Source organism: Thermobia domestica, chromosome 18, assembly GCF_964235325.1.
Source record: "Thermobia domestica chromosome 18, izTheDome1.hap1.1, whole genome shotgun sequence".
NCBI lineage: Eukaryota > Metazoa > Arthropoda > Insecta > Zygentoma > Lepismatidae > Thermobia > Thermobia domestica.
In genome coordinates, this window is record NC_137471.1 from 162,775,552 (window position 1) to 162,798,898 (window position 23,347).

General features: G+C 36.4%; 1 protein-coding gene across 1 annotated transcript; it reads left to right on the top strand.

The window, feature by feature from the left end:
• Positions 1–16,772: 16,772 nt before the first annotated feature.
• LOC145675348 (uncharacterized) lies at positions 16,773–17,126 on the top strand. Its single transcript, XM_081745749.1, has one exon. It carries the CDS (start codon positions 16,773–16,775, stop codon positions 17,124–17,126), a length of 354 nt encoding a protein of 117 aa, XP_081601875.1.
• The last annotated feature ends 6,221 nt before the right edge of the window (positions 17,127–23,347 follow it).

The following is a 23,347-nucleotide window of genomic DNA, read 5'->3' on the forward strand; positions in this document are numbered from 1 at the left end:
ACTAAGGCCTTGATGACCGCTACCTTGCTCGATTTCTTTCCCACGGAGCAGGCCATACATATTACTTTGCCTTATAGAAATGAATAATTTTGATAACGGTGCATTGTAAAGAATATAAAAAATAGCGAATGTAGGAATGAATCATGAAATGCTCAAGAAAACTACCAACATAACAGAACAATTCAGTAAAAGGATGAAATATACTCTATACATATTCAGCTCTCCCTTCCACTTAAATGTAACGTATCACTTGAAAATGGGAAAATTGCACATTTTGCTAAAATAAGGATTTTCAAAGTGTTTTAAATGTTATAACAGCGCTTGTAGTACATGCTTTTGGGAAATAAAGTTTACAGGAAGATGATTCTGAGAAGTATTCATGGCACAATAGTATGAATTTAAAGCGAAGGAAAATAAAAAGGGCACCAGAAAGTTTTATATGTATATACAAGATTTTAAACATAGTGTATCGCTCTTCAAATGACAACTTCTATAATTTTTTCCATTCTGAAAATGAGATTAAAGAACAGTAGGGACAGTTTCTTACCTATTATTGTGTTAGTGATTAATGAGTAGATGTTCTTTCCTTTTGCACCGTGCCAACTAAATTGCTCAGCTATTGCACCCGTCTTTTTCACCCGTGATGTTTCTTGTGATGGCTTCTGAGCTGTGACATCCAAGTTTTTCATTTCTTAGACCTGTAACGAAATACACACTAAGCACTCAAGTAATAGTAATGGAAATTTAGAGCATACAACTGATGCTCTTAAACAAATTACATTGATTTTAAACGACAGTGTCACCGAGTCAGGTGCAATTGGCGCATCCTCAAAAATTAATACTTGCACTAACATTTAGTTTTTCCAATAAAAGAAAGTTACATACTAATTTTCAAGCAGTTGTACAGGGTAGGCAAAAACCATGTTTTTTATTGAAAATCCAAAAGACCAGGTTTTTCTGGTTTAAAATTTACTCTATGTATTTATATTAGATATGGACAGACATTAGTTTATTTCGTCTTGGTGTTATTATGCAACAACAAGGTTATGCTGGAAGGGACTCCAAACCGCTTCTCGGCTTACATCCATCAGAAATTGTCTATTTCGACACCAAACCGGAACTAATTGGTTACAAATGAGATTGCCGACTCACTCACGGACTCCTGATAAAAATACGTTTTACTGATCTTTACATAGATCTACTTGTTAATATAATTGTCAAGGGTCATTTCAGAATTACAAAAAGATAAGCAGTTACACAAGTAAAAACATTATACAGAATTACATATAAATCAGGAAACTCCCGCCTTAGCCATTGGGAAAATCCTATTATTAGTTTAAATGTATTTGTATGTAAAATTTTAAGGTCAACGTATCATATTAAATGACAAATTTATTATGTAGATAACATTCAACAAAATTAAAACAAAGTCGAATCCAAGCTGATGTTGGAAACTGCGTAGGCAGTTGATACATTTTGCCAATTATTTTTATCAATATATTTAAGCAACCTTGGCTTCTTTATAAAACAACAGACATTCAGGCAAGTAGAAATATACAATTTGGTTTCGTTTCGTATGTTTAGGCTTAACATCCTTATGAAATACCAAAGTTATCACGGAGAAGACTTTCGCTTAAAGGGACACCTCGAATCGCTACTTGGTTTACACTTGAAAGATGGGTTGTGGTTCGACCGAGAATTGAACACGGGAACCCTTGATTAAAAGATGAAAAGTAGATAAACATAATTCATATGGTGTGATATGTGGAGACTACACCATGAAGTTCACACTATTTAAAGCATTTTTCGTTCTTTTTTTCTTTTTTGGCTTAAACCTGTTGTTATTTTTTTTTTAAAAAAAACAGCTGTTTAAACCAGCCAACCCTGCCGTTGTAAATTAGAAATTGATGAAAGCAACGTATCTATAAAAAAAATATTACGAAATCTACAGGAAGACGAGGAATAACTTAACAGTTTCAGAATATACACGGTGGTTGTAAAGTCAATACCTATTTTTAATCTAGATTATCCTAGAAGTTGGCATCAGCTTAGCTGGCGTGTGATACTGTTAACATTTTAGAAGTTGTGGAAAATGCGGGTGCATACGTTGAAATGTAACTTAATAACCAAATGGTGCACTCTAATAATGTATTCGATGAAAATAAAACTGTGATAAGTTGTTTAGTTTCAGAAATATTCATTGTTACAAATAAGAACTGACTTTACACCCACGCTGTATTCAGGGAGTAGTAATGCAGAAAACAAACTACTCGCGAAGATAGATGAGAGATACTTTCTAGCATGCATTGTTTAACAAGTCACGTATTTCCAAATTACTTCCAAATCAAAGCCTACACGAAGTTGTTCTATCAGAATTCATAAATATCAAATTCTGCGGAGAATTGTAGGTACTATAACGTCAGCAACCTATATTAATACACTAGTTTAGCATTGTTCACAGATTGAAAATATTATGTATAACTCAAGAAGCAGGTATTGTACATGGAAATTAAGATGAAATGAAACATTTAGTTTAACGTCCCACGTTTATGCATCCAGGGTGAGACGCTGATGATGAGAAATGAATGAAATAGTGGAATAAAGTAAGTGGGAGGAAACGGGACAGCCCCGAGAAAACAAACGCACACGGTTTGTCTACCACAAAGCCCGCATGACGAACCAAGGACCCCATGCAGCAGAGATGAACTACGTTCTTTCTAAACGTTTCAACTAGTTCTAAACGCACTCGCTTCACTGTCGGACCAACAATTGAGCCTCTTTCACTCTAATATACGGAATTTTCAAAAACTCTGGGACACGTGTCTACTAACTTTTACCACCCATCTCCCTTAGGCTTATAGACATAATCGTGGGACGTTAAACTGAAGATTTCATTTTCATTTCATTTCATATTTTTTACCACCTCCATCGCCGTCAGCACCCTTCTTCCCTTCTTTTTTTGAAAAAGCCCAACACACCTGAACCCATATGGGGTTTTTCGGGTATTTTCGAGTTTGTTTTTTCTTCGGGTTTAATTGAGGTTTTTTAAAAAATATTCCAATGCCTTTAGGGTAAAAGTGTTAAAATGTGATTTATATTTCAAGATTATGATTGTCACAACTTGCAACAATTTTATATTCACTGCTGTTTTGAAAAATGACTGTCATTTTGAAATTTTACGTTGGATCGCCGCCAAAATATACACAGTTAATTTAGAGTGTCTTGTGCTTCTACTCTGAAAATTTCAACTTGAAAAACTGAAAATTGCGGCGTGGATACCCGCTATTTTGAAATTTTAGGTTGGTATGCCGCCAAAATCTGAACATGAGAAATTTAGTTTGTCTCGTACTTGTACCCTGAAAATTTAAACTTAAAAGACGGAAAGTGGTACCCTGTTGTACGTGTGGTACAGGCAGACGAACGAACAAATATAGAACGAATCAGCCTAATACCCTTACTGACATTCGCCAAATATATTAATTGAAAAACAAATATATTAATTTAATTTAAACAAATCAATCTATAATTCATGTTTTATAAAATAAAACTTTCAAAATGTCTTAAATAAAATTAAATATTTTCTAGCGTAAAATAAATGGTTCTATTGTTGAAGTTCACTGCCGAAAACATGAACAAGCGGTAGTTGGCCAGTACTCCAAATTATATGCCAATAGCAAGGCTAACTCTATAAAAATTGTTGCGTGAGTACCGCAGGATTCTGAAACGTGTATTTTGGAGAGTGCACATCTCAGTTTTTAAGTGAAGTCTCGACACGACTACGGTAGGTCCCATAGTTTTGGCGCTATAGACCTTTAAAGTTCATCTTTTCATATTTTCGGCAGCCTACAAGTCCGAAAGGAAGCAATTGCGCACCCAGTTTGGTCAATACTTTTTGTCTTATCTTGGTGTCAGGAATCATCTCAAAAATGTTGTCGGTGTTGTTATGAAACACCCTGTATAATTCAATTTCATAAAGTAAATGTTTCAATTGTCTTAAATGAAACTAAATATCTTACAGCGTAAAATAAACAGATTTATTAGGGACGCGGTGGCTCAGTGATAGAGCGTTCACCTCCGGTGCTTGGGGTCCCTGGTTCGATTCCAGCTCGCGCCGTGTCGACTTATTGGTGGATAAACACCGTGCTCATGAGATTTCTCGGGTTCATCCGTTTCCTCCCACTTGGTTCATTCCACCATTTCATTCATTTCTCATAATCACGGTCTCCTTTAGCCTAACAGGCATAACGGTGGGACGTAAAACTGAAAGAGTTCATTTCATTTTTTCAAATAGTTTTATTGTTGAAGTACCGGTATTCAGTTTCGATGCTTTGTGCGTTTAATTGCGGGAATTTCCCGAGCACTTCTTTCGCGACGAATGTTTATTATTATTTTCCGAAAATGCAAGCTTTCTTTACTGTACATCGAAACTTCCACTAGTACAAAGTTTGAATTCAGCACTTGAAATTGTAAGCGTTACGCACTCTTCGAAACTCCGAGCACTAAGATTCTTAAATTTGACACGAAATTTTACGCTATTGCTGCTGTTGATTCTACAGAAAGCTTATTTGAAAAGTAGCAACAAATAACTAAACTGTTGTTGGAAAACCAAACTCTACTGAAGAATACCAGTGTTACCATCAAAGATAATAAAAAATAATTCTAATAGTTTTATCAATACACTACATATTTACTAGTACTACCAGCACCTATGGCACTAAACCCATCAGATGTATGAGGGATAATGTCCTTCGGCGTCGCTAAGTAAGCGAGCACACTATTCAAGGAAAGTATTTTCTAAAATATAAAATTGCATATTTTACTTCAAATCGGATATAAGCACATTCCATAAATGAATTTGTTCTATAATTATCTCAGTCTAAGGTACGGCTTTTTTAAATGCATTCAGTGCATTCAGAACTTTATAAAGGCCTTACTTTGGATGTTGTATACCTTAACGTGAAAGCACCTAATGTGCCCAAGGAAAGTCCAAAATCTGATAATAATCACTTCCAACGTGATCACGTTAATTGCACCAATAATATACTAACGAAAATCTCAAAAACTCAGGTGGGTCCAACCCGAAAAAACCCGGTGTTTTTTCCGTGGTGGGCCCACTTGGGCAAACCCTGAATACAATACAACACAAGAATAATTGTAATTTTTCGGCAAATCTAGTCTGATGGCCCCCTTGAATTTTATATATGCTAGGTGAAATATTTACATTCGCCTGCCGCAAATCACTTAAGAGACAATAACAAAATTAGCGAAAGAATTATAATTTTTCAACAAATATTTCGAGCGGCACGCCAATAGTAAACCTGCACGCAGAATACTCGAGCAGGCTGTTTTATCAAATTTTGACGCATTCCTTGCATCTTCCGGTTTCTTTTTGCAGAACATGCACTAAATGAAAAATCCATAAGTTTAACGTCCCGCCGCTTAGGCTGAAGAAGACGGTGATAATGAAAAATAAAGAAAGTGGGGGGAAACGGGATAACCCCAAGAAAACCCACGAGCACGTTTGTTCACCACAAAGTCGACACCGCGCGAGTTGGCATCGAACCAGGGACTCCAAGCACCGGAGGTGAACGCTCTACCACTAAGCAACCGTGCTCCCCTATGCACTAAATGAGGAGCTCTAAAAGAAAAAGCGAAACAACTTTTGCTAGGTGGCCAGTAAAAAGTAAGAACGCTATTTAACCGAGTCAGGGCAGAAGCACAGCAGGGGGCCCGTGCGACAGCGTAGGAAGCAGGCACATCAGCGACAGGGGGTGGGGGGTACGCATAAAAGAGGATGGTCATTTACAATATTTGTAATTATTCTTATCTTCAAAAACACTTAATTTCTATCCTTAAAAAAAAAATTCACAGCTAATACACGTGTGTTACACCCCCTTTCTTTCTCACCTTTACAACTGAAAATAGTGTATGTAGGGCTATTGCCTCTCTTCTGAATTTTTCTTCGTGAATACATCTTTTCCACACTTTGCGCAGTTGATTTTAGGCGCTTTACCATACCATGACTCTGCAGAAACTTTATAATCCTTCTCTCTTTATTACACAATTCTTTATTTAAGAAAATCACATTACGGCCATCGCAGACGTTCACAACTGACGTATGAACCGGAAATTCCCGCCGCTTACTCCTACCCTATTTGTATTCAAAATCCATTTCAATAAGCTGTGCAATGACAGAAATAACTTACATTCACACTCTTATTCCTTCACGAAAAATACTTTACATTTTACTTAAAAATTTTGTTCTCGGTGTAAACGTCTGCTCGAATGATCCCCACAATTATTATAACCCAGTGGTGTATTTAAGGGGGGCTTCCGGGTTTAAGCCCATTGAAATTGTATTAAAGTAAATAAATTATCTTGCAGAATTTTTTCATCTCAAGGAATAAAAGTTAGCCAAGCGCCTGACCCCTAAAAAAAATCGTGAATACGTCATTAAAATGGTAATATACGCGCCATTATCCGGTGATCAAAATAGAAGAGTACGTTCCTGCTCCCTTCGGAAGCACCCCCTTGGGCCCCCGCCTTCACCCTCCATGACTCGGTTAGATGGTATTCGTGCTTTTTAGTAGCCCGCTAACACAGATTGATTTCTATTTTTTGTACTGTACTTCTTATCCACACATCAGGACTCAGTATAAATACGCAAATCGTAAAAGAAATGTAACTTTTCGACAATTAATTCTGACGGTCCCCTTGAATTTTATCTATGCCAAGTGAAAAATTTATACTTCGCTTGGCGAAAATCATTGAATACACAACAAGAAAGAAAGTGGCGAAAGAATTATATCTCACTAAGTATTTCGAGCAGTGTTTTTTCCAGACCTGTTTTTGGGAGGGCACTGCCCCCCGGAGCATCCAAAACAATACGTTTATAATAATAACTAGAATAGTATTAGCAATGCCCCGGAAACACAGATTTCGAGTGGCACGCCAGAAGTATAACTACACGCAGAATTATTATAACCTGTCATTAAAATGGTAATATACGCCTGGTAACTCTTTACTTTGGGCAAGGCAGTAATATTATAAAGTACAAATCGGCGAGCGAGCGTTAGCGATTGAAGACGGGTTAGAGCCCCGCAGGGCACGTTGATTTCTGTCTATATTACAGATAAATGGGAAGAGAGACCTGTGTTCTAGAGCCCTGCCTATTGGTGCTTTTTAGTGGCCACGTAGTACAGGCTGATTTGTATTTTTTGTACTGTAGTTTTTACGTGATATATCCGGCCCCGTATATATATACGCAAATCATAAAATAATAACTGTAATTTTTCGACAATTACTTCTGACGCTCCCTTTGAATTTTATCCATGCCATGTGACGTATTTCAAATCGCCTATCGAAAATCACTTAGGAGACAATAAAAAGAAAATTATTAAACTAATTCATTTTTCAGCAATTATTTCGAATGGTGAGCCAAAAGAAACCTGCACGGTATTTTATGTATAAACATTAAAAAATGGAAATCTAGCCCTCTTCGTTCATGAGCTTGATATTAGCTCCGACCACCTGTACACGGTGCAGTATTTTGGGAAATACGCGTCGGATCAACAAAGTTATTCAACGGTACCAAGCGCACGATAACGCATCCTACCGCTAAGTGGGGTTAGCTGAGACATTTGAAATGGAAGCTTTTATTTCTTATTGCAGAGTCGGATTCTGCGCACAAACCTGTATAAGATTTAGTAGAAATATCGTTGTCGCTGTGTGACGTGGCGCCTTAATGGCGAAATCAGGAGAACTTCCTATATGAATTTTAATTAATTTCAATGCTGTGGACATTGTGAAATAAGTATATATGCGACCAAAAAGCAAAATAAAATGTGTGACTATTGGGTTTGTTAGGGTGTTTATCGTTCCTTTTCCGCAGTGGGACGCGAGAGAGTGGACCTACAGTTGAAAGTGGGATCCGAACCTCTATTAGGTTTAGGAACCGAGATGTTCCCCATGAACAATTGCCGACGAAGATCGTCCAACCGTCTCTGGTTATTGGGTGGCAGCAGCGAAAAGGGTGAGCTAGTGCTGGTTCAAAAGCGGCTGCCTATTTGTCGGCTTGGCAGCGGACACCGTCACGGCCCCGCCGCTGTTCAGGAACGGCAGCTATGAGACAGACGGTTGTCTTCGGCCCAGCAGTGGCAGGACATCGTCCCCCGAAGCGACGGCATCATGAAGATTTTCGCCATCGTTTCGGCTGACTTGTACGAGTAGTCTCACGATACTGCTCGCGGTCTCGCATAGTTTTAGATAGTTGATATTATCGAATTCTTTCTTTTCTTCTTCTTGTTATTTTTATTATTATGGCATGTTATATTATCAGCTAGTAGTAGTAGTAGTATCAGTAGTAATAGGAATTATAGCATTAGTTGTAGTAGTAATAGTACATGAACTAGTAGCAGCTGTAGTAGTAGTAATAAATCTACCATTAGTAGTAATAGTTGTAGTAGTAGTAGTATTGTAGTAGTACTAATAGCAGTAGTAGTGGTAGTAGTAGTAGTCTGTTGTAGTATTTTTTCTTTTTCTTTTTAATCCTTTCATCCTTTAATTTTTAAATGTCTATAATGTGTCATTAACAAATTGATCACATCGGACCCTAGACAAGATTTGATTATGCCGTTCAAATATAATTTCAAAACAAAAGGAGTTACTATTAAAGAGCATTGTGTGAACGGAGTGCACATTTCAATACGTATGTATATCACCACCTTAATTTCGAGGCATGGAGGCCTCTTAAGTACGTTGATCGACCTTTTGTTCGGGATAGACATGACGAAGATTACAGGCGTAACCTGTAATTTCCGCATTATAGTGGAGTATTTGTACAAGAAGTGATACCTGTGTGTGTGTGTGTGTGTGTGTGTGTGTGTGTGTGTGTGTTATTCGTTTCATTATTGTTTTCTCTTCTCACATGCAATGTATGGATGTGTGAATTATAACACGTTTAGTGACACATGACATGGGATTGCAACATTGGGATGCATTGCTCGTTCGTTCATTCACACGCTAAAGCGACGTTCACTTGAACGATTCGTTTATAAGTGGCAGGTCCTTAACGGTGACGGAACTGTTAGTAACAATTGTCGGTCTAACAGCAAAATGTTTTTCTTTTTTTATCCCAAACAGATAATTTACTTTCGCCGATTATAGCGCCATATTATGCATCGACGGAAAAGTGTTGATGAAACCTTACATAACTTGGGCCGCAGAATCCAAATCTGCAATCAAAAATTGGGGTTTCCATTTGAAATTGAAATTTCAAAGTTGACCCCACCCCAGCCGCAGAGAATGGGTCTAGAAATTCAAGTTTGATTTCGCCAGATAGTTCTTTAATATTACTAAACACGTGTTTTTTTTTGTTTTTCGATTCAAAGTTAAGATCTTGAGTTATTCCACCGTGTCTAGACTTTTGATTCACTATATATATATATAAACTAACTGCGTTTTAAGTTGAAGTACTCTGAAATATTGAATTATTTTAGCCACTACCCGAATTGTCTCGTTCCTGTCAACCCTAGAGAGGAATGGGACAGACTGAAATGATATTCTGAAATAAAACAAAGTGGCGAGAAATACAGTATATTATATTGGTATACTGAAAGTGATTAAACAACATTGTGCACTACGCTATCATCCTTCTAAATATTTCAGTTTGAGAATAAGAATAATAGTTCAGCCAATAGAGGTAAGCAGGCATCTTACCACTTTCCTGTGTGACAATAATTTTGCTTTTTTTTATTAAATCCAAAAATAGGGTTAAAGCCGAAAATTAGAATTAAAAAGAAAAGAAAATACGCCAACAAAGCAATGCACACGTTATCGTAGTCGAGTTCGACTTTTCTGGGACAGTATACAGCGAATATGAAATTAATTGAATTACAAGAGGACAAGAATAATCTCTATTCTAAAGGTTACTGTTTAATGGATGTTATATGCATAAAGGTTAAGGCAAAACGAATACGAAAACTGCACGCGTACTGTTACCTTACCCATGGCAGGATAAGTTAATTTCAGAACTACATTTTGAAGCTCAACCGAACTAGTATCTTGCTGTTTACGAGAAACAAATTTAGAACATCCGACTTTGTTACGCATCAATTTCACTTCGCATCCACTGCTCTAAACATTTTGGACAATTCCTACATAATACACTGCACACTTTTTGATGTAAAATTTAAGAAGTATAATATTTCTGTTTTCAACATTCACATTAATGTTTTCCCATCCTATTTCGTTCATTGATAGATCTACATCACTAACAGAATTAGTAAAGGATATATGAACACAGTGTTCTCGAGAGAAAATACTGTCTTCGATTGAGGACTCTGAATTTGTATCAACCTTCCTATTACTTGTTGTAAATGAATTCTAATACCGACATCTCTTTCGCTTTAGCTTTGCAAAGCCTTCTTTTTTGGTTTCATCTTTTCTGCAGTTGCTGTTAGTATTCTTGTTCGACCACTACTCTTTTTCCCACGGTTGGTTTTATTAAGAGGGGTAGGCAGCCTTCGGATAAGGACGGATATTCTGAGTGGTTACTAACGTAGTGGAAGATATTGCTTCAAAATATAACAAATGTAGTTCCTTGGATAGCTAATGTAAGCGAGGTTTCAGGCAGAAGCTCTGATGACCCATTGTCCATACCCTCAGATGTGCCAGCAATATTCCGTGCGGTAAGGTTGTCTATAATTTTCGTTGGTGAGACGGTGCGTTTCTGTTCAACGAGGGATTTGGACGGTCATTTACTGAAGATATCAGGTATTAGTCTTCTATAAAAGGAACACTGTTGAAAGGGTATTTTACAGCCTTTTTTTTTAAATTCAGATACGATATTCTATTGTGTCGTAGCACAGGGGTATACCCGTCCTATAAACTCATCAATAGAACGAGGAGAAATAGTTTTTTCTTGGATTATTAATCAGCCAGTCATTGTACACCCGATTGTAATGGGTCTTCAGAGGTCCACAAACCCAAACTTCCAACAGTTGCATTTTGTGACCTCAATTCGAAGAAAACATTCATAACACGCCTTTTGGTAAGCATTCTCTACTTCAATGATATTTACGTGGTTTCATGGTGTTAGAGGAGCAATATGATTTGATTTTCTTTCGAATATTTTGAAATTTGGTTAATGTGTTCTAAAAAAAACACCAAATATCTCAGCAATCATCCATCCAGTGATCCTTGCTAATGTCAAGCTATGAGGTGGTATTTTCTTCAGGAAGAAATCCTTGTACCCTACTCTCGAATGTAGAAAAACTGGAGGAATGCTATTCCTAACTGCATTGAAGGTACATAGGACTGTCATTTGTTCATCACGTTCCGCTCAAGTTACCTGTCCGACTTGTTTCTGTCCTCGCGAAGCTATCACACGTGGCGTTGTGTGTACGGTACGAAATCCAGTTAGATCAGAGTTAAAAGTACACTTCAAAGTGAAGTTACATTTCTCATATGCTAACTTCAAAATGTTCAAAAAGTCTGCTTATTGAAGCTGGTACTTCTTGATAAACTTTTGATTCCAGAGATCGCAGTGATAACTGAGGAGGATGCTTCATAAATCCATTAAGGCAGCCATATCCCGCACTTTTGTGCACAGTTTAAGATTCCGGCATATTCTTCTTCAAGACATTTTCGTATGCGTGAGTCAAAGTTCGTCTGCGCCTCGTTCTAAGCACATAGTTCATCTTACTTGCACTAAGGAGAGTTTCCCACAAAAAGATTTTCTTGAAATATTACAGCATCTCTATTCGAGTCTTCCTTGTACTTTTTAATATGTCTAGCAAAGGCTGATTTCGATATGTTGTGTTCTCTTGCTACCTTTCGTATACTCTTCTTTTTCTCTATTACTATCTTTACAGCTTGCAGAATATCACTGTTTGCTGTTTGTATGTAGTCTAGGTTTATCTTATTCCACTTCGTGGCATTTTTCTGAAACACATGTGAAAAATACTAAATAAATATAGCCTTAGCCAAGCTGAAACACAGGAGTTATAATAAAGCTACCTAATGTTTTCACACTTGTAAGTAGAAAGGAGTGGGACAGTGTCCCAATCCTCCACAATTCATCATGCCATAATCCTCCCTGTGTACCACTTTTACTACTGTAACTATAAAGCCACGAACTCTGGTATTAGAATCATACAAAAATGTTTTAAATATACTTTCAATACCTAACTCTCTACTCTTATATTAAACTCTCTACTACCTCTTCATATTGTCAAATATTTTTATAATATACATCTCACATAATAGTTATCAGCGGTGAAGGAAAATTTATCTTTGCTTCTAAAACCTTGTGCACGTTCAGAACCTGGTAGCAATGCTCATTAAATGTTGCCACCAGATCTGCTAGCAACCACTATGACTTAACACAAATCACGAGAGAGATATATCACTGTCCCACATCTCCAACTTTAACACACCTCACACTTTTCCCCTATATTTTTGTTGGCTCCCTGATACGGAATTTTATAAAAATTTCATTATCTGAAAGTGCCAACGGGGTACATATTTGAGCAAAATTTTACTTTCAGTCTCACAGCGACTTCAGTCTTGTGATAAAAGTATAAAACAAAGAACTCTATGTTGCTTCAAGACACAAATTACCTATAAAACACCATTTAGAAATAACATCATAAGTGAAATTATAACGTAAAGGTATGGCGCATGTTTGTTTTAGCTAACTACCCGCTCGAGGGTTATGCCTTCCACGGGGGAAAGAGAAGTCACGGGTACTGCAAGAAAGGAGTTAGACATGGTCTAAGGGATTTTCAACAATTTATAATAACTTTATGTCATATAACGTAAGTAAATAGAACATTATGGTCTTTACAATCGTAATCATAATGACGGTGGAGAAAAGAAATTGTACAATGAATGATAGACATCATGATGAAAGTATTTGGATTTACATTTCATCATATTGCGTTGATGAGTGAAATATCTATGAGATGACTTGCATTTGGACGAGACAAACTATAAGATATTGTAAAATGACGGATATAGGTTGTTCTTCTCCCTTAGGGGCTGCTTAAAGCATTAATCAAAGGAAGTGGGAAACTCTGTTAGTGACAAAGGAATTATTGTGTAGAACATGATTGTATGATATTTTTCGGAGGGTGATAGAGAAGATACTTTCTGATTAGCGGAAGATCTTGATGATTCGGTGGTAAGGAATAATGATACATTGTAAAGAGGAGGAAGAGATAGAATGACTGATGCTGTGAACGATATAAAAATTGATATGGGCATTGGTGGAATCGGAGAGGAGTGGATGATGAGGACTGAGCATTCCGGACGTATTTGAGGCAAAGTTTTTCTACATGGAACCAAATGTATGGAAAAGTCACGTGAGCATAGAGCTCTGGAACATAGCTTGGGAGTTTGATGTGGTATAAAATTCTGAGTGTGTGATGTTCGAGAACCTTATGTTTTTGATAAAACCGGGTAGCTGCCGAAACCTAACGGTATGGCCGTAACTAAGCACAGGTCGAAGAATGACTATATAAGTGCTTAAGAGTAGCTTTGCAGAAATACTCCAGGTTGTGCGAGTAAGTCGTTTTAATAGATTGAGTCGACTATATGCCTTTTTGTTGATGTCCTAGACATAGTATTCCATCTGAGGTATCTATCTATGGTGAGTCTAAAGTATTAACGGTTTTGGAGATTCTAAGTCGGTTGTACGGCAAATTGCAAGAAAAGCTGTATCATCAGCGTATGACAATAACTGAATATTTTGTGGGGGAAGAGGCATGTCAACAACATAAAGTAGATATAAAGAGGGTGAAAGTAAAGAGCCTTAGATATGCGTGAGTGCATAAATATTGTTTGATATGACTGTTGATTAATGTATTCGTAAGTACGGTGGCCAAACAAGAAATTGTAAATAAAACGGATATATGCGATTAGAAGGCGAAAATGTAGCAGTTTTGAAAGCAAACCCTAACGCTACACGTCAAAAAATGCCTTCTCTAAATTAAAGAGACCAGACAGGATGGCTTGGTGGAATTATACTGCTTATGGATGCAGTTGAGGAGACGCAGAAACTGATCGTTGATGCTAATTTGTGGGCGGGAGCCTGCTTGATGGTGTGGTAATGATGGTAATGAGAAAGATATATATGAAGTCATTTGAGGATATTTTTTCCTAGGATTTTGGTGAAGATTCCGTTGAGCTGTATCGGACGGTATTCTTGATTTTAAAAAAACAAGAGAAATTTGGATGATTTCTAAGATTGAGCAGTATTGGTGGACATTGTCATACATGTCGATAGATGTTATTGATTTCAGGGTCATTATAACATTTATGATGTGGTAGAAATGAAGGTAGTGAGCGCCTTGTGAGTAGATATGTTGGGTTGAAGATGAATATGTGGTGAATTGAAGTTGAAATGGTCTACAGGATAATAATTAAAATGCTAAGTGAATGATAGAGGTGTGAAAATCTCCTATAATTAGGAAGCAAAGGTTTTAGCTTCTTGGTCTCTGTGCAATTCCTGATCGTGATGTAAGAGAGGATAAGAAGTTTGGGTAAATTTACCAGCTAATGCATTGAAACGCACCTAATATTGCGAAGGGTGTGATATGGCAGAAATTGTGTTTCAAAGTTTAATCCATTGTCGTAATTTATATACTTTAATATAATTAAACACTGTTTGGTGGAGGGCTCTATTATGCTAAAGAGCTTTGTGGTTGCCAGTGCAAACATATTCTGTATAGATTTGACGTGAGTGTTTAGCTAGAGGAAAGTAGCGCGGAGGAATTTTAGGATGACGAGGTGATATATATGCGGTTTGAGAGATGAACTGCTCAGTTGCGAGTTGAATGATTGGTGGTAAAGATTAGAGTGGATTAACCCTTAGAATACCAAACTTACAATGTTAGGTAAAGTGAGTTATTTTGATCCATTCCTGCTTCTTGTAATATATATATATATATATATATATATATATATATATATATATATATATATATATATATATATATATATATATCAAGTTTCATTCAGGGAGTTAAAATTTCTAACGTACAATGAAAAGGGCAATGTACCTGATCGTTCTTTATATTACAGTACATATTATACGCAGTATACACTGTCAGTGGCGGCTCGTGATTCTTTCAAACAATACTTGAATTATAATACGGTAACATTAGAAATTTATAAATAGAAATACGCTGTTTTTGCTAGGAATAAATTCTGTCACACATTGTATTTTGATTACACCTTACAGTCCTTGCAGAGCGGTTTGCTGGTGCAGTGCGCTTTGAAAGCAAGCATGTGACAGATTACATACTTTTGAGGAGTAAAGAATCACGTACCTTGCGGAATGGTTAATGCAGGAATACCTAAAACATTAGCCCACTACCTCTCTTTGATATTGTAGCATTTCTTTATAAAACATCATCTGGGCCAAATTGATCCAGTCTTGGTATTCGAAGGGTTAAATTCATTTTCAGTAAAAGGAGGATAGGTCGCTGACATTGTATGAGTTTAGTAAGTTTAGTAGCGATCTACATTCCAGAGGATCTAGAATGTAGATGAAAATACTGTGGGCGAGAGATCATGTGATCACTATGTCAGGAGTAGTGTTAGATCAGGAAGGGATTGTTTTTGGTAATGGGTGAATGAAGCCTGTAGTGGAGGCAGTGATAAAATTGGTAAAAGCAATTTCTCTCGGTCTGAGCGGCTATGGATGTTAATATTGTAAGAGATCAGGTAATGTTGGAAATTATTAGAAATATATTGAAATGGGAGGAGAATAAGACGACCTGGTAGAACATACATGAATGTCATTGTGACACATAAAGATTTGTAATAAATAGTTATGATTAGATGTTCTGGAATATTAGATGGAGAGTCAATACTATACCATGTGTATACCACTTAAAAAGTGACATTAGTGATAGTTCGTTGATATTTACTAGGGATATAGTTATGAAGAGGCTGGAAGTGTGGGAAGAGGAATTTAATATGAAAGTGAAGAAAATATTAATGAAAAAGGAAAGGCGGTTAGGGTAGAAGTCAAATCAGGAGGAGGACATAGAAAAAAAGGTGGTAGTAATAGGTGATGTGACGTTGCCGGATGATGAGAAGAAACTGTTAAGTTTAGGCTATAAGTTTCAAGTGAAAGAACAAAGATTGGACGCAGAAGAGGTTATATACTGGGTAGAGCAAGCCATAGTTCAAGTTCAGGAAAAGGAGATAAGGGATAAGATAAGGAGAAAGGCTAAGGTGTTTGTGGAAAGGAACATAAAGAAGCCAAAGGGAAACCTTTCAAAACACGAATACAGTGTGTTGAAGGATATAAAGAAACGAAAAGACATATGTGTGCAACAAGCGGACAAAGGTGGTGCCATTGTGGTGATGGAGAAACAATGATACAAAGAAACATTGAATGATATCTGTGATAATACTTACGAGGTGATAGGTGAAAGATCTGTGTGTGAAAAAATTAAAGAAAAAGTTTTAGTATCACTAACAAAAGCAGGTTTTGAAAGAGGTCTTAATAAAGAAGGTAGGATACCGGTAATGAAAGGTTTTCCAAAAGTTCATAAGGAGGAGGTAAAACTGAGACCAGTATTAGATTGCCGAGGAAATATATTTGAACCATTGGAGGAGGAGTTAAAGAAGGTTGTAGAAATGTTAAGGAGGCAACAAGACAGTATCAGTGTGAAAAACACGGTTGAGTTAAGAAGAAGGTTGGAGGAAGTAGGACAGAGCAAAGCTAAAACAATCATTTTAATGTCGATGTGAAGGCTATGTTTCCAAGTCTAAGAAGAAACAACATTGTTAAAGTCATCACTGAATTGATGAAGGATAGGAAGATCAATGGTTGGAGTGGAGAAGGACTGAAGGAGGCCCTGAAGACTATATGGAATAACAGTTTTTGTGTTATAGGTGATAATTTATTGAAAATCAAGGAAGGACTAAGCATAGGTTCCAGGTTGAGTCCAGTGCTAGCAGAAATTACTATGAACGACTGGGAGAAGAAAGTAAGGACGAAAGGAAGTGACAGATTAATGTTTTTTGCTAGATATATTGACGATTGCTTGGGGATTTGGAAAGGAAGTGTAAGGCAATTGGAAAAGTTTGTAAAGAAATTGAGGATATAGAGAAAGGCATACAACTGGAGATAGAGGTAGAAAAGGAAGAGGCTATAGTTTTCCTGCATATGAGAATAAGGAGGAAACAAGGAGTGATATACACAGAATGGTATCAAAAAAGTTGCGCGTCGGGAAACTATTGCCACGCCCGAAGTGATGTAGATTACTCGACCAAGAGGAATTTCATCATTAATATGGAGAATAGAATTAAGCAAATAACCAGTGAAAGAGAAAAGGCGGAACAGAGTATACAGTCATTCCATAAGCAGGTGGAGAATAATGGATACGATAGAAACAGACTAAAATACAGAAGGAGATGGGAGAAGATAAACGAAGAAAAAGAAATAAGCCGAGAAGGAGAGCAAAGTGAATGAGGAATAGATGAAAGAAGAAAAATGTGGTGGGGGATAGAAAGTTTGGGAGAAGAAACAGAAATCATTAAAAGAATGCTTAAGAAGATGGGGACTTAACTTCTTAACTTACAGAAAAGGGAGCAAGAGGCTTTTGGATATAATAAGGGAAAAGAGAAGGAAGAAGACAGAAGAAGAACAAGGGGTAATGATGGAGAAAAAAGGACTGATTTTTAAAATTCAGTGCGGTGAGTGTGATATGTGTTATATTGGGGAAACTGGAAAGAGACTAAGAGAGCGTATAAGACAACATAAGGATGACGTTAGGCTACAAAGGAACAAAAATGCGGTCTACAAACACGTAAGGGCAGGGGACATTCAGTTAATTGAAATGAAGTAAAAATTTTAGGCCAGGAAGAAAGAAGCATAGTTAGGAAATGGAAGGAGGCACGGTTTATAGAAATGCAGGGTAATAAAGCTATGAAGTGGAACTCAGGATTGATCATCGACCAAGAGTGGAATAGGTTGATGAAAAAGCTTAAAGTATAAGCTATGAATACATATATCTATTATAATGTGGTATATATATTGATTGTCTCACACGTGTTTATGTATTTATTAGTCCATATTAGTTATCTCTATATACGTGTGTGTATATATGTATATATGTTATAGTATATGTATTTATATATAGATATATATGTGGTTGTATAGTATATGAATATATACTAGGGATAGGCAAAACCGGTTTTTATAAAAAAGCGGAAACCGGTTTCTAAAAAATCGAAATCCGAAATACTGACATTTCGGTTTTCTCCAAAAACTGGTTCGATTTTTCGCCGAAACCGGTTTCGGTTTTCTCCAAAACCGGTTCGTTTTTTACGCTGAAACCGGTTTCAGTTTCCTTCAAAAATCGGTTCGGTTTTCACCGGGACCGGTTCGGTTTTTCTCCGGAACCGGTTTCGTTTTTTTCGGAAGCGGGTTTCGTTTTTTTCAGGAACTGTTACTTTTTTCCAAAAACCGGTTCGGCTTTCTCTTCAAGCCCGGTTTCTGTTTTCTCCAAAAACGGTTCGGATTTAGGCGAAACTGGTCTCAAGTTTCTTCAAACCCAGTTTCGTTTCTCACCAGAGTTGAGTTTCGTTGTTCTCCGTAAACCGGATCCGTTTACAACAAAAGCAGTTTTTTAATATATTGGTTTTTAAGCTTTTTCTGTGTTCTTCAAGTTATGTTAAAAAGCCATGCCTCAAAAATGCATGAAGTTTGAAATCAGAGTTACTACGAGTAGAATCCAACCCGCGGCTACAGATAGACGTTATGTATGCTAGCTTTAGCCTTCGGTTCACTGATCAGGAATATTAATTGCACTATCTAAAATAAATATACACTTAATATTATATATATATATATATATATATATATATATATATATATATATATATATATATATATATATATATATATATATATAACAATTTAATTTATTAGACACTACATGTTACGTGGATATGTTACTTCAAGTTATCGGGTAAAGAGAAAGATAAAATGCTGTATATGTTGGTTTGAGTTGGCTTCCGCCAAGTAAATCATTTTTTTTTAAATATAAGAATGCTTTGCACTTTGAAAAAAATCAAAGTGTAATACAGTATCCATTAATGAACGAACCCTTTTATTAACCAACAAATAAGAGTTGAAATGACGGAGGCAAGTACAGTTGGAACGAAGTTTGACAGATATATTGCCTTTCACTAACTTCTACAGGGTTTTCAAACCAACACCGACAACGTTTGGAAGATGACTCCTGACACCAAGATGAGACGAATAGTAGACCAACCTGGGTGCACAAATGCTTCCTTTCGGAGTTATAGGCTGCCGAAAAACGAAAAAAAATGAATTTAAAAGTCCATAGCTCATAAACTATGGGACGTCCTGTAGTCGGGTCAAGACTTCACTTAGGAACTAATATGTGGCCTATCCAAATATCCATGTTTCAGAATCCTGGGACATTTCCGCAACAATTTTTATAGAGGTAATTGGTGAGTGCTTGAACTTATATGCCTGTAGCCAATCTCCCTCGATAACAATTATTGGTTGAGTACCTTAGGATACTGAAACATGCATTTTTGCATAGGGCACATATTAGTGCCTAAGTAAAGTCTTGACCCGACAACGGTACGTCCCATAGTTTAGGACCTATGGACCCTTAAAGTTCATTTTTTCATGTTTTCGGTAGCCTATAACTCTGAAAGGAAGCATTTGTGCACACCAGTTGATCTATACTTTTTGTCTCATCATGCTGTCAGGAATCACCCCCCAAACGTAATCGATGTTGTTTTGAAACACCGTATATATTTATAAGAAACACCAAAAAAGTATTTCATCGAAGATGACATTTTCGTAGTAGCTAGTAGGCAGGAAACTTAATTATATTCGCTTTGCAGATGCTATGTCAAATAAAGTAGTGATGGTACCGACACCAAGACTTTTATATACCGAGACGAGACAGACACCGAGATAGACCTCTATAAATCGAGACGAGACTTAGGTCACTCTCGGAAAATCGGTCTCGTCTCGAATATTGATAGCTATTAAAATTGCTTTTACTCAAAATTTGTTTCGTTGCTGCTAGATAATATGGCAACAGTTGACTCATGTACAGTAGCGTATTTAGGAGTGGTTATCGGACTCAACCCCCTCCCGAAATAAATTTGTGATAATTTCTTCGCATTACACTTACAACACAAATATTTTTACCCGTTCCTCAAGCCTCTCTCTTGAAACAAAATCCACTGCTGATGTAAATAGCCTTCTCTCTCTCTCTCTCTCTCTCTCTCTCTATATATATATATATATATATATATATATATATATATATATATATATATATATATATACCTCAATACCGTGACCACCGCCTTTACTTGTTTCCGCACATTCTTTCCTAATGCAAGCGTTGCTTGCATTGTTTGTCATCAACGTTTCTACTGGAATGAGATGTTTCATTTTGGCAAGTACATCGCTTTTTCTTGGAAATTTGTTGCCGAAGACTGACGCATGGTTGAGTGCTGAGCCTTTCGTTGTTGTTCTATCAACACTACGAGGAGATTACACTCACAGATCTTATGAATAAATGGAGGGAGAGGAGGGAAGGTCACCTATGAGATGATCGCTAATACTAAAGTTTTGGGACTGGGTTTGTTGTTCGTCTGGCAAGTCGGCAGCTGTATATTCAGAAAAGTTCGCTTTCTTCTAAGGAGACCCCTATTTCTTGAATTCTGCCCCAGGCGTCACATTTGCGCTTGTTCGTTGCACACCACCATCTGGAAGGCAGAGTTGAGGGGGGAAGGGTTTGTTGCGTTATTTCCCAGTTCTTCCAAAGTGATCTTTTATCATTAACATATAAATATTTGAAATTAAGTTAGCAAGTTTTCCATCCTTATTTTCTTCTTGCATGTAGCGGCGGGTCGCGGACATAACCTCACCGAACATAAGTTCACCTATATTAATGCAAAAGCGGACAAAAGTTAACCGGACATAAGCTCACTGTAAATATTCCGGTACATCATCTCTATATTGATTTTAGAAATGCTTACGACCCGGTTAGAAGAGAAGCATTGTACGACATTCTTACATAATTTGAAATACCGAAGAAGATAATTAGATTAATTAAGATATGTTTAAATGAATAACAAAGTAAATTCCGTGTAGGAAAATTTACATCCACGAGCTTTCACGTCGAGAATAGCCTGAAACAAGGAGATGCGTTGTCACCATTATTATTCAACTTTGCAAGATAGCAACCAGGGTCTAGAGTTAAATGGGATTCATCAGGTTATGGCGTATGATGATGTAAATTCAATAGGGGATGATAGGTAAACAGTAGAAGGAAATGTAGAGGTCTTATTAAACGCTTGCAGGGTCATAGGTTTAGAAGTAAATGCAGAGAAAACTAAATACATGGAAGTTCGTCAGGATCGTAATACGGCAACTCATGGATGCGTAAAAATATGGAATAATACTTTTGATAAAGTGAATACTTTCAAATATCTGGAATTAATATTAACAGACGAAAACCATATTCACGAATAAATTAAATGTCGATTAAAAGCAGGGAATGCGTGTTATTATTCAGATCAAAATCTCTTGTTGTCGCGAATTCTGTATCTATTACTTTGGGTAATGGGCAAATAGAGGCGCGAAAATTGAATTTGGAATAATCATTATCGTCTATTCGTTGATATTTTAAATATAAAAGCCTAATAAGAGGCTGCTTATCACATAAGACAGATGATCGAGTGGTAAACGCAGTTGTACTGCATGCGAAAGGTTTTGGGATCGAACTCTATTCCCCCCTTACGAATTGCTTGTAAAAATAAATAAACCCAATCGTTTAGAGGTTCTAGTAAGATCTGAAAACTTGACTACACAATCACGACAGCTCGTCAAACTCAACGAAACGCAGTCTTGAGAATTTCCACTGTTAAATCCAAACGATGTGAAGCGCTTAGATGGGAATTGCAAGCTACTACTAGAAAAGTACTACTACGTTGAACATCGGTTCAATGGAAAATACGAATTTTTCATTGCTCAGAGAAACCAACGATGAAAATTATGGTGATTATAACCAGAAAATAAAACAGATGTAGGTTTATTTGCAAACAAAAACTTAAAATATTGTATTGTGCAAGTTCCGTGAACAATCTAGTTAAACCTCACCAAAAAATAAGTAAATAAGTAAATAAATAAAATAAAAAATACGGTGAGTTTCGCTAAATGTGAGGTAAACTTTTAAGGTTACACATATGTAATTTGAACCTCTCGTTTAAAATAAACAAATACGTATTTCAGCGTTCTTTGATTTTAGCTACGTAGAAGGAATTAAAAAAAGTCAGAATGGTTCACTAAGATATCCTCCATACGTGTTGTCATGGAGCCATTTGCTAGTACCTTCATATTTCTTTATGCGTTTAAATCTTAACCTTGCTCTACATGCTCTTAAATAAGTAGAAAGAAAGTACGAAATAAATTACAAAACTATTTAGAAGCTTCAAAACCGGTTTTATTTGTCTGCAAATTGTGGAGTTTTGTGTTGAAAGATACAAGAGTTGTATTATTTTGTTTTTAAATGTTTATATATACTGTTGGTACACTTTATAAGTTTATTAGGAAGATACATACGTAATAGATATATACTTCAATTCAAACTTTCTACATCTAGAATCAAAGCAAGATAAAAGAACACGCGTTGACATTGACCAAATTTATGAACTCCAAATACATCAAGATTCTAGAACTCGAAATACATCAAGTTTCTTCATTACAAAGCAATGAAGTTGTTATTTCATTTTATGAAAAAAGTTTCTTTCTAAATATTAATGCTGTGCTATGTAATTAGTTATTTTATTTTCAAAAATACTTCACAGAGACAAAAATAAACTACAAGAAATTGATAATTATACACAGGTAGTGTCCAGCAACCAATTTCTTAATAAATTTTACAGCCACTCACGAAGATACAATATGAAGCTCTGAAAGTCATTTTTAGACGACTGAGCTTTTGTCCTAAAAATGCACTAATAATGAAAACAAGAACTGCTTCTTTACATATACAAATGTTTTTTGTTTGCATGCAAATTTATGATCACAACCTGGGAATGTCATTATTTGAAATAATGTATAAATTACATAGACTTACCAAAATTCACCAATAGAGAAAACTGAAATACATCTCACAGATTCATGGATATATCATACCTTTATTCTTCTCAACGACATTAGATCAAAAATAGCAAAAGCGCCTCTCCTCTGTTACAAGTTTCAATAACAATGTAACATTACTAATATTACTCTTATCTTACTTCATTATCCACTAACGTACCGTAT